At 40.7% G+C, this 13,259-nt stretch overlaps 1 protein-coding gene across 1 annotated transcript in view; it reads right to left on the bottom strand.

The window, feature by feature from the left end:
- Nucleotides 1–2,160: 2,160 nt before the first annotated feature.
- The window catches only part of IK (IK cytokine), a 58,223-nt gene continuing 47,124 nt past the window's right edge, over nt 2,161–13,259 (bottom strand). Inside the window, exons 18-20 of the mRNA XM_068116991.2 lie at nt 8,183–8,291; nt 7,980–8,014; nt 2,161–2,492 (exon numbers count right to left, since the gene is read on the bottom strand). Of these exons, the coding sequence (XP_067973092.1) occupies nt 2,465–2,492; nt 7,980–8,014; nt 8,183–8,291 (172 nt within the window). The 3' untranslated portion in view covers nt 2,161–2,464. The remainder of the gene's footprint in view (nt 2,493–7,979; nt 8,015–8,182; nt 8,292–13,259) is intronic.

Genomic DNA, 13,259 nt, shown 5'->3' with positions numbered 1-13,259 from the left:
ATCCGATGTATGCATCCATCAGGACATGTATGATGGATGATGATAAGAAGAACTTTTAATGTTTTTGTTTTTTTTTCACCAAAGTTTGAAGCTCTTGTTTCCATGATGGAATTTTTTTTCTTTCCATTGCATCTTGTTCCATCAGTCTCGTGACAGACGTCAAATGAATGACCACGTCTGAGCCGCCAAGCACGCATCGACAGCCAGAGGTCTGAACATCGCTGCCACGGTCATTACCATCTTCATCATCAACATTACCATCTTCATCAAAAAAAAAAAAATCAAAAAAAATCATCATCATCATCATCACACCAACAATTTATTTCGTTGCTTGAGAAACTATTTTTGTTGGTGACAATTCCAAATATCTTTCAGGAATGATTTTAATTGATTATTAAAGAAAAGCTTTGCTGAAATTGTCAATTTATTTACTGCTCTGCAGTTGATCATTTTTCCCTTCATATTATCCAAACAATAAAGTTAATATTCACTTTCTTTTGTTGGTGATTTGTTTATGGCAAATGGTGAAGGAATCGAAATGATTACATTTATACCTCCACAATATTTCTCCTTGATTTTTAAATGGCATGTTGTATGCGTGTGTGTTTGATCATTAAGAATAACATATAATTCTCTTTGCTCACCTCCCCCCCCACCCCCCACTCCTTTCTCTCATTTTCTTCCCAACACCCCTCCATATCTCTCCCCCGCCACTCTCTGTCTCTCCTTCCTCTCCCCTTCCCTCCATCACCTACCCTTCTTCCCCTACTCTCCCCTTCCCCTCCTCTCTCCTACCCATTCCCCTCCCTCCCCCCACATCTTCCCCTCTCCCTACCCCTCCCTTCCTGTCCACCTTCCCTCCCCTTCCCCTCCTCTCTCTTCCCCCCCTTCTTCATATTCCCGTCACAAAATGACGATGCATTACCCAGCAACGCAGGATACCTTGGCTGGTAGTAAACACAAAGAAAAAGACATGAAATGTGATAGCCCCTGTAGTTTTAGTAATTTTGCTGTACGGAGTTCAAGGCTGCCAGTCGGCCACCTTTGGTCAGATTACATTTGTTGAATTATGATGTTATAATGGATGTGCCAATGACATCATCGTTAACCACACTTATTCCCCATGCGGAGTCCTTGACAATTAGTCAAGTTTCAATTTTTTCCATGGAATGGTTTCGGAGATATAGAGGTCCTTTTTTCCAAGATGGCACCTGTACCACGTGACCTGTGATGTTATAATTATATCATTAGAAAATTATACATGAGTAGACCCATTCTATGGTGAAAATTGTGTCAATTGGATCAACGGTTGCTGATAAAATGAATTTAAAAGGGATTACAACTGCAAAATGCGGTGGAAGAATAATTATAAAAATAAACAAAGCAGAAATATTAAGTATCCATCCTGGAAGTTATTATTATTATTTTTTTCAATACAAGATCGAGGCTCGTGTGAGAGCCAGCACATTAAACACACATTAGCACCAAAAACACAAAAAACATAAACGGACACAAAACAATAAAGGGAGGGGGAGACAAGATGTGGAGAGAGAGGGAAGCACACAAGCACAACAGTAGAGAACAAGGACATCGGGAGATCTGTGGAAGGGAGAGGGCTGGGGAGGAGGGAAGGGGTACACGGAATAAAACAGATTGACACTAACAGGAATTTCAGGAATGAAGTCGGAGATTGAAAGAGGTGGATTTGGTGTGTCTTAACGGGGATAGAAAAGATCAAGGTTTTGGATGGGGGAAGATATGAGATGGTGGTGAACAGCTGTTTTAAAGACTTGGAGGGAGGAGTGGGATTGAAGTGAGTGTGGGAGGTTGTTCCAGAGGTGGGAAAAAAGAGGAATGAAAGAGTGAAGGTGAGCAGAGCATTGATTTTGGCAGTTTCACAAGAAGAGGGTTGCTGGCAGTTATTGTGCGTCCTGCAGGAATATTTGGGGGACATAGCACAGTCAGAGCTGGGGGAGCAAGGCCGGAGAGGAGTCCGTAGAAGACAGAAAGACCCCCAACCTGCCTGCGGTGAGTGAGTGAAAGGCCCTCAGAATCAGCTTCATCGCGGGAGATTCCAATGATTCTGAAAGCTTTGGTTTCTACAGCGTGAAGCTGAGCTTGGTGTGAGGCAGGATTTGATCCCAAATCAGAAAAAAAAAGCATGGTTATGGCATGGTTTATTGAAAAGTTTGGAAAGAAAAAAGAAGCGTTACCAAGACTAAAGCAAAGCTCACGAAATTTCTCCACAAACACAAACAGGACAGGAATTTCCAGACATGCTTTGAAGATGAAATAAATCATTACACTGATCTTACATGTACGCACGCATGCGCACACACATTAAACACACACACACCGATGGTAAATTACAATTCAAATTGATATTTTGAACAAAATTACCGTAAATTGACCACTGTAATGAATCTCAAGTGTGCACAATAATAAAAGCGAAAATCTTGCTGATTCAGTACTTTGGTCTCTTCATGTCAATTCTGCAAAACAAATAAACCAATGGCAACATTATAAATGGTGTGGTAATAATAACAATGTACACGATGAGGGAGGGGTAAAACAAGTGAACTAATAACACGATAAAAATCATGGGAATATCAACAATGTGCATGACGAGGGAGGGTACAACAAGTAAACTAACAACACGATAAAAATCATGGGAATATCAACAATGAACATGATGAGGGAGGGTAAAACAAGTGAACTAATAACACTATAAAAATCATGGGAATATCAACAATGTGCATGACAAGGGAGGGTACAAGAAGTAAACAAGTAAACGAGTAACACGATAAAAATCATGGGAATATCAACAATGTGCATGACGAGGGAGGGTACAACAAGTAAACTAACAACACGATAAAAATCATGGGAATATCAACAATGAACATGATGAGGGAGGGTAAAACAAGTAAACTAACAACACTATAAAAATCATGGGAATATCAACAATGTGCATGACAAGGGAGGGTACAAGAAGTAAACAAGTAAACGAGTAACACGATAAAAATCATGGGAATATCAACAATGAACATGATGAGGGAGGGTAAAACAAGTGAACTAATAACACTATAAAAATCATGGGAATATCAACAATGTGCATGACAAGGGAGGGTACAAGAAGTAAACAAGTAAACGAGTAACACGATAAAAATCATGGGAATATCAACAATGAACATGATGAGGGAGGGTAAAACAAGTAAACTAACAACACTATAAAAATCATGGGAATATCAACAATGTACATGACGAGGGAGGGTACAACAAGTAAACGAGTAACACTATAAAATCATGGGAATATCAACAAAGTACATGATGAGGGAGGGTAAAACAAGTAAACTAATAACACCATAAAAATCATGGGGATATCAACAATGTACATGATGAGGGAAGGGGAAAAAAAGTAAACTAATAACACTATAAAAATCATGGGAATATCAACAATGTACATGATGAGGGAGGGTAAAACAAGTAAACTAATAACACTATAAAAATCATGGGGATATCAACAATGTACATGATGAGGGAGGGTAAAACAAGTAAACTAATAACACTATAAAAATCATGGGGATATCAACAATGAACATGATGAGGGAGGGTAAAACACATAAACTAATAACACTATAAAAATAATGGGGGTATCAGCAATGTACATGATGAGGGAGGGGAAAACAAGTAAACAAGTAACTATAAAATCATGGGAATATCAACAATGAACATGATGAGGGAGGGTAAAACATGCAAACGAACAACACCAAAAAATAATGGCGATATCAACAATGAACATGATGAGGGAGGGGCAAACAAGTAAACTAACAACACTATAAAAATCATGGGAATATCAACAATGTGCATGACGAGGGAGGGTCCAACAAGTAAACGAGTAACACGATAAAATCATGGGAATATCAACAATGTACATGATGAGGGAGGGTAAAACAAGTAAACTAATAACACTATAAAAATCATGGGAATATCAACAATGTACATGACGAGGGAGGGTACAACAAGTAAACGAGTAACACTATAAAATCATGGGAATATCAACAAAGTACATGATGAGGGAGGGTAAAACAAGTAAACTAATAACACCATAAAAATCATGGGAATATCAACAATGTACATGATGAGGGAGGGTCCAACAAGTAAACGAGTAACACGATAAAATCATGGGAATATCAACAATGTACATGATGAGGGAGGGTAAAACAAGTAAACTAATAACACTATAAAAATCATGGGAATATCAACAATGTACATGACGAGGGAGGGTACAACAAGTAAACGAGTAACACTATAAAATCATGGGAATATCAACAAAGTACATGATGAGGGAGGGTAAAACAAGTAAACTAATAACACCATAAAAATCATGGGGATATCAACAATGTACATTACAAGAGAGGGTAAAACCAGTAAACTTATAACACCATAAAAATCAATGGGATATCAACAATGTACATGATGAGGAAGGGTAAAACAAGTAAACTAGTAACACAATAAAAATCATGGGAATATCAACAATGTACATTACAAGAGAGGGCAAAACAAGTAAACTAATAACACCATAAAATCATGGGAATATCAACAATGAACATGATGAGGGAGGGTAAAACACGTAAACTAATAACACTACAGTCACGTGAAAAAGTAAGTACACCCCATGTAAAGTTTTGACTTTTTCAACATGTTTCAACATACAGCTATTTGATCTTCATTTCAACAATATTGATAGATAAAGGTGATATAATATAACAAATATCATGAAACATTTACATTTTGTAGTCCATTGTATAATTTAAATAAACATAAATGCAAATTTTTCGTGTGGAAAAAGTAAGTACACCCCTACATTTATCACTACTTCAAATACCTAAAATTAGAATCAGGTGCACCAGCTCAGGTGCAAATGATTAGAACATCGTTAGAGAGGATCTTGGAGGAACCTGTCTTATTTAAACCTCAGACATTTAGTTTGGTTTGCTCTTTGTTGTTGAAGTGTGCAGCGTCACCATGCCTACATCAAAAGAGCTCTCTGAGGCCTTCAGAAAGAAGGTTATAGATGCCTTTGAGTCTGGGAAGGGATTTAAAAAGATCTCCAAACAATTTGAAATCAATCATTTGACTGTCCGGAAGATCATCTACAAGTGGAGAAGAATCCAAACAACTGCCAACTTGTTCAGGCCAGGCCGCCCCAGCAAGTTCAGCCCGAGAGCAGACCGCAAGATGCTGAAAGAAGTCTCTAAGAACCCCAGAATGTCATCACGGGACCAACAGGTAGCTCTTGCCACTGTTGATGTCAAAGTGCACGTGTCTACCATTAGAAAGAGGCTGCACAAATTTGATCTACATGGGAGGTGTGCCAGGAGGAAACCTTTGCTGTCCAGAAAGAACATCAGGGCAAGACTAAGGTTTGCCAATGAACACCTAGGCAAAGACCAGCACTTCTGGAACAATGTGCTCTGGACAGATGAGTCAAAGGTAGAGCTATTTGGCCACAGTACCAGAAGACATGTTTGGCGAAGACCAAAGACTGCATTTGACCACAAGAACCTGATACCAACTGTAAAGCATGGTGGTGGAAATATTATGGTTTGGGGCAGCTTTGCTGCATCAGGGCCTGGGCAGCTCACCATCATAGAATCCACTATGAATTCTTCATTGTACCAGAGGGTGCTTGAGGATAATGTGAGGCCATCTGTCGGAAAGTTGAAGCTCAACCGAAGATGGACCTTGCAACATGACAATGACCCTAAACATACCAGTAAATCCACCAAGAAATGGCTGAAAAGAAATAAATGGAGGGTTCTGGAATGGCCAAGTCAAAGCCCGGATCTAAATCCCATCGAGATGTTGTGGGGGGATTTTAAACGAACTATGCATGCAAGAAACCCCTCAAACATCGCACAGCTGAAATAATTCTGCATGGAGGAGTGGGCAAAAATTTCTCCCAGTCGATGTCAGAGACTGGTAGACAGTTATAAGAAACGCATACTTGAGGTTGTTTCTGCCAAAGGGGGCAATACCACCAATTAGAGCCAAGGGTATACTTACTTTTTCCACATGCGAAATTTGCATTTATGTTTATTTAAATAATACAATGGACTACAAAATGTAAATGTTTCATGATATTTGTAATATTATATCACCTTTATCTATCAATATTGTTGAAATGAAGATCAAATAGCTGTATGTTGAAATATGTTGAAAAAGTCAAAACTTTACATGGGGTGTACTTACTTTTTCACGTGACTGTATAAAAATAATGGGGATATCAACAATGTACATGATGAGGGAGGGTAAAACAAGTCAACCAGTCACACTATAAAAATCATGGGAATAGCAACAATGTACATTACAAGAGAGGGTAAAACAAGTGAACTTATAACAACATAAAAATCATGGGAATATCAACAATGTACATTACAAGAGAGGGTAAAACAAGTAAACTAGTAACACGATAAAAATCAATGGGATATCAACAATGTACATGATGAGGAAGGGTAAAACATGAAAAACGAATAACACCAAAAAATAATGGCGATATCAACAATGAACATGATGAGGGAGGGGCAAACAAGTAAACTCCTAACACTATAAAAATCAATGGGATATTAACAATGTACATGATGAGGGAGGGTAAAACAAGTAAACTTATAACACTATAAAAATCAATGGGATATCAACAATGTACATGATGAGGGAGGGTAAAACAAGTAAACTAGTAACACTATAAAATCATGGGAATATCAACAATGAACATGATGAGGGAGGGTAAAACATGTCAACTAATAACACCATAAAAATCATGGGGTATCAACAATGTACATGACGAGGGAGGGTAAAACAAGTAAACTAATAACACGATAAAAATCATGGGGATATCAACAATGTACATGATGAGGGAGGGTAAAACAAGTAAACTAGTAACACGATAAAAATCATGGGGATATCAACAATGTACATGATGAGGGAGGGTAAAACAAGTAAACTAATAACACCATAAAAATCATGGGGATATCAACAATGTACATGATGAGGGAGGGTAAAACAAGTAAACTAATGGCACATTTTAAAAAAGTGAATAATGCACCACATTTCAAAGTTGGGCTCCAAAGCCAGACGTTGACTCATCCTCCATCGTGCAAAATCCTTCCTTGGCACACCTAAGCTCCTTTACTTACAAGGCTTTCATCCACAGCTTGATGGAACAGTGCTCTCTCCTCTGAGCTGGCTCCCCTGCCTTCCACCTTGCTCAGCTTGACGGTGTGGAACCCATGGCCTTGAACGTAATTGGCCTCTCTCGCGATGAAGCTGAGTCTGTGGGACCATCACTTCACTGTCGCCGACAGGTCAGCGATCTCTCTGTCTTCTTCTGCCTCCTTTCTCGTGTTGTACACCAGCCCTCTCTGTGCTTTGTCTCACCCTCGCCCCTCCCCCCTCCTTACAGGTATCTGCAGGATGCACGTGGTCCCCTGGCAACCCCCCTTTTTGTGGAGCTGCCAAAATCCAGAACCACTGCTCACCGCCACTCATTTCTGTCTCTTTTTCCCTCCTGTGGACCAAGCCTCCACATTCTTTTCAATCTCATTCTTCTCTCAAGGTCTTCAAGGTGGCTGTTCACCTTCATCTCAAATCACCCCTCCTCCCTTCCAAAACAATGATCTTTCCAACACCTGTTAAACCACCCCCTCTCAAAATTTTGCTTCTGGATCCTCTCGACTCTCGCTCTCTTTATTATATGTTTTATGTGTCTGTTTTATGTTTTTTGGTGTTTAATGTGTCAGCTCTTACACGAGCCGAGACTTTATATACAAAAAAACCACAACCCCCATCCATCTTTGGTGGCAGAGGTAACAGAGGGTCACATTTCTCTCAAATAACTTTCGATGCATTTGTACAAGTCAACAAAATGCTTTCAAAATTCAGGTTCATTTGTCGCCCTTTCGTCTGTAGTCTTTACTTACCCATCCGCCGCAAGTGCTTTGCGTTTCTCAATTATCTGGAGAAACAAAAGGTTAATTACTTTTAAGGTGAAAAAAAACCAACATGATAAAGTACATGCAAACAATACATGAACATTTTTCACACCATGCTCATTGCTCAATATAACATGTGGCCACCACAACCTCCGCCCTCCCCCCAATCCCACAACCAAAATGCAACATACCGCACTGATTTTTTTCCACTCCCTGTCCAGTTCTGCTTTTTCATTTGTTTCTTTGTTTCTTCGAGTTTTGCGACCTTCGGACATCTTTATTCCATACTGAAAAGCGGCTCTGATTGGGAAGTTGCAAGTGCAATGTAAGGGATTGGGCAATGCAAGGAACAAATATTTGTATATCTCGAAATGAACACAAGAAACATTTCAATAAAGACAACAATATCCACAATCACATTTTGTTTTTGTAATAGAAACGCACAGATCTGCATTGGTCCTGACAACCTCCAACGAGTGTTCAATCCATGTGGCAGCCCAGATGATATGGTGTCCTTTTGGGGTCCTTCTGCATTCCTCCACAGTCCCAACGACCACTCGTTTGGGTTTGTGCTCCGCAACAGTATCACAAACAATTTATCGGCAGTGGACCACCGGTCTCTATCATTGAGTTTTGTGACCATGATCATGGAACGACTAAGCTTAAATTTAATTTTGAACACTGCAGGACATGAATCAGGTTATTGGTACATCCAAAAACCTGCAGTTTAACAGTACTGTACTTTGCTCTGAGCTTTGAAAAATTGTCCATCGTCTCAACCAATCAAATTTGCCACTTGTGCTCCACCAGTGTGGGAAGGGAGGCGGTTGGGGAATTCTGCTTGTCTGACGTTACTTTTGGTATTTTCTTCCGAACATGAATGAATAATTGTAAAAATGAATAATTGTCATTTCTGGACCAATCAGTGGCACCGATGGTCGTAAAGCATGCTGGGTATTTGCATCATGTGGTGTAGTCATGCGAAGCTAAGGGAAATATGATTGCTTGTGTGCACCATTGGAAAAAAGCCATCTCACAGTTGTCGAGCAGAACTGTGTCTCTGCGTTGAGTTGGCAAAAATATGTCCTCATATCTGCATTCCAGTGCTCTAATCTCATGCTGCAGTCTTTGTTTCTGTCTTCCTTTCTCATAGAACTTTTGAGTATAAATTAAAACTCAGACAGAATAGAAGTCAGAGAGACAAGTGGACAAGTGGACAAGCATTTGTTTCCATTAGTACGAATAAATAATCCTTTTGTCTATCAAGTTGTCTGTCACATTTTTGATTAAGGTGGGCAGACCCGACACATCTGCCTACACGTGTCATAGTATGCCTTCAACTGCAGATATTAGCTACTGGTAAACATTGTTTCAGAAGATCAAACTTTCAGAGTACAGTTTCCAGTACGGTTCATGTTTTTACTTCTGTTACGGATACCGGCCCTAATTATGGTGGTTCTTGTTATCATGGTTGATTCTAGATGATGCTTATTGTGGTTAAAAGGGTTAAAAGCGCTCCTGGTAAAATGTGGCCGGAAATCGGATCGTGACCCGGAAGAGATAAGGAAGGGGGGGGGGGGGGGAAGGAGTGGCGGAAGATCGTGAGCAGATGTTTCTGATTGCAGCTCCGGACCGAGCAGTCAAACGTACAGGACAAGGGAACTTTGCCTCCTTGAAAAGAAGTCCGCGCGATAGGAGATCGCTGGATTGCTGCGGAGCCTGCGTAGTCGGGTATCCTCACTGAGGTTGCCGAGTATCCTTACCTCCAAAACCGGGTGTGAGAGAAAGCCGTCCGCCATCTTCGCCACGCGCACAACCGGCAGTGACCAGGTTCTTGTGTCGCATTGGCCGGGCGTTATTCTCCGGCGGCTTGCCGGGGACGGCTGTACAAGACAGTGTCTTTTGAAGGGTTATTGAAGAGACTCGCGGATTGAACCGCAACCGTGTACGTACCAGAAATCGGCTTTGGGAGGTTTCCCATTCTACCGCTATCGTGCTGGGGATTGGACCACGTGACCTGCGGGTTGGTTCGATCGTCTACGCCCCCAGATTGGAATCGGAAATTGATTCCACGATCGCTGGAGCGAATCGACACTGCCTGGGAGGAGTACAGAGACATTGGGGAAAGGGCCGTGAGTTTCGGGATTAAGGGACTCGATAAGGTGGTACCACCTGTAGATAGGAATTATATGGTGAAGTGCTGTACTAATTGGGGTCGTGATTCCTGTGTGGGATTTATAATATATTGTGGTTTGTTCGTAACCCTTGGTGTGGACTCGTTATTGATTGGCTTGTTTTCAACCAAGGACAACACATCTTTCTGCCGGGGACTTCCTCGGGGTTCGGAGGTTTACCGAGACCAGAGGATAGGGGAGGACCCCGTAACACTTCTTCCGTTCAATTAATGAACCAATCAGCGAGAACCATTCCTCAAACTCTTTCCTGCGTTAATACTGAATTTAGGCATTTTTGGTGTGAATTATTGTAGTGGTGCAATAGTTAATCAGTCACAATTGGTTGATTTTTCTTGCTAATTTTCCATTACTCTCTGGATTTTGAAATATCCAACAATCTATTTGTAATACGCAGACTGTATTTCTCTGCCCCACTCCCTCCAACGAGACGATGACCCATGCCAGTCCACTGTTAACATTATGGAGATTGAAACAATGAAACATGCAACTCTGGGTCCAGGATTTGAAGGAAGAATTTGCTAAAGCCCCAGCCCAAGTGTACGGATTCCGAGGGATCAGCCTTTATACACCTGTCCGCACAAGCTTAGTAGCTGAAAAGTGGTGGAGAAACGGGCAATGAAGTTGCCATTTATATTATTTCAACAAAGAGGATGTCAGCCACCTGACCGAGTCATTGAAGATGACAGAGTCCAATAATTAAAGGAACAATGCACCCTCTGCAGCACATGCAACTCATTAATCAAGGAAATGACTAAGCTTGACTAATCAAGGAAACTATTGGGAGTCTATAATTTTGAAGCACGCAGTCTGAGACGTATGAAATTGCTCCTACAGGAACTAGCTGCTTATATTTACATGGCCCTGCAGTTTCACGTCCGTAAGAACAAAATGAGTGCAGTGGCTAATTTGCAAATTTTGCTAAAATGCAATGAAATAGAGACCAATTAAAGAAAAACACCCACTTTCATCACCGATATCTCAGCTACATGAAGCCACTCATGAAACTTCATCTTGAACTTGAACTGGGGCCTGCATTCTGAACGAGTTTCATTGTCGAAAGAGTTGAAATTATGGCAAAGCAAATTCGCTAAAATAGCTGAAATGTCAAAAACGTATATTTTTTTTAACCACAATACCCCTGTTCAAAGTGGTCTTCAAAAAAAACAGCAGGATTGTCGAAGTGTCAACAGGTCATTTCAGATTCAGCAACTATTCAACGACAACGCACGCACACACACACACACACACACACACACACACACACACACACACACACACACACACACACACACACACACACACACACACATATGTAAAATTATATACATACATACATATATATAAGTGCTGTTATCGCTCCATCTTGGATCTGATCTCGAAAAAAAGGCCTGCATATGTAACCCATCATTCATTGTCTGTGTGCCAAGTTTGAACAAGATCGGCAAATGCATGCCCGAGAAATGATTGAGGTGGTGTTCAACATCGGGCTTTTTTGCAACTAGAATGGCCACCAGTGAGCCATTTTTGATCGCATCGCAAAACAAAATGATGTGCATATGTATACCGTCATGTATTGTCTTTGTGCCAAGTATGAACAAAATTGGTCCATACATCTCTGAGATATGGTTGCGGAAGGTCGACAAACGAGACCAAATCCATAAGCCCCCGTTTCGGACTAGGTCCAAAGGGGGCTAATAATAAAAGAGAATGTGCGCCAGTCAGTTAGTTAGTGTGTGTCTCCTCAGTAACTCCAAAACCATGAAACCCAGCAGGCCAAAAGTTTGCATGCACACTAAAGGAACTCCAAGGAAATGCAGGAATGAAGACTGGGTGTTTGGGTAAATTAAAACACTACTTTGGAAGATAATTAACCAGCTTATCAAATGAAAACAAAAATAGGCTTTGTCCTTGGTCAGCCCTCTATCCCTCGCAGGGGACTTGGGCTTTGTTTCAGCCTGCTTAAAAACGCCTTAGTCGTTTTTCTTTGGAAAAGGCTGCAACGGTTTCTGCACGACTAAGCACTAAAAAAATTTTTTTCACTTTCCTCACTCGCATCATTGAATGTCTGATCTTCATACCAACGAATTGCTGTATACTTCGGTTCAGTAGATGCTATAGTTTTCAAATTAGTAGCTGAGAGCAATTTTATGATGCGATTTTTCATGATGGCCTCTGACAGACGAATTAAAGTATATCCAGTCGGACCCCACTATTCGCGGTTCTGCTATTCGCAGGTGATAAAATGCGACCCGTTTCTCTATTCGCAGAAAAGTGTCCCGCAAATTCGCGTATTTTTTCTATTCGCGGCCGTGTTCCACAAAATTGTGGTTTTTTCCTATTCGTGGCCGTGTTCCATGAATTCGTGGTTTTTCAGGACATTGAAACAATGCCGCGTCATACATTTGCGTGATTTTCATCGACCTTCACAAATTTATCGTCTCCATTCGTGGGACTTGCCTCGCCATTTGCGGGACTTTCATCGACCTTCGCGGATTATCGTCGACATTCTCTGGATTTGCCTCACCATACATGATACATTAATCTTCATTATTTACACTGCTTCGTAATTTGGAAGCATCGGAGATCAAACACCAGCCAAACCACTGGATTATTCTTATATCAAAACTGAATCTTCTTCAGAATTTAAAATAATTTCAGTCAAAGTCCAAAATTTGATGTCCTTTTCTTTATCCTGTATGTTCCACTGCTATGCAGTGTAAGTCACGAAGCACCGTGCTCTCCCCTTTCCTACAGTTGGCTAGATGTTGTGCTCGACCTTCCAAAGTAATAACGGTTTCTATTAGATCCTTAGCCACTGTTTGTTTCCATATGGTCATTCGTCAACTCAATGGCCTTCTTCTGTTCACCCTTCTTTGGTGTAGCCTTTTCAGTGGGATTTCCTTCTCAATTTTTTCATTATAACAAAACATTATGTATGGGTGGTTAAAAGTGTTTGACAATGGCAATGGAAAAAGACGAGGGCTGATTCTGCCCAATTAGGCCGTGAAACATGAAGCAAATGGGCATAAATAGTAAAGCAGGCAGTGCAAAACGACGACATTTATCATCAATT

The sequence above is a fragment of the Myxine glutinosa genome, chromosome 5 (assembly GCF_964187855.1).
Source record: "Myxine glutinosa chromosome 5, kmMyxGlut1.1, whole genome shotgun sequence".
NCBI classification, from domain to species: domain Eukaryota; kingdom Metazoa; phylum Chordata; class Myxini; order Myxiniformes; family Myxinidae; genus Myxine; species Myxine glutinosa.
The sequence above is the reverse complement of the archived record's forward strand: the minus strand, read 5'-3'. Positions and strand labels throughout refer to the sequence as shown.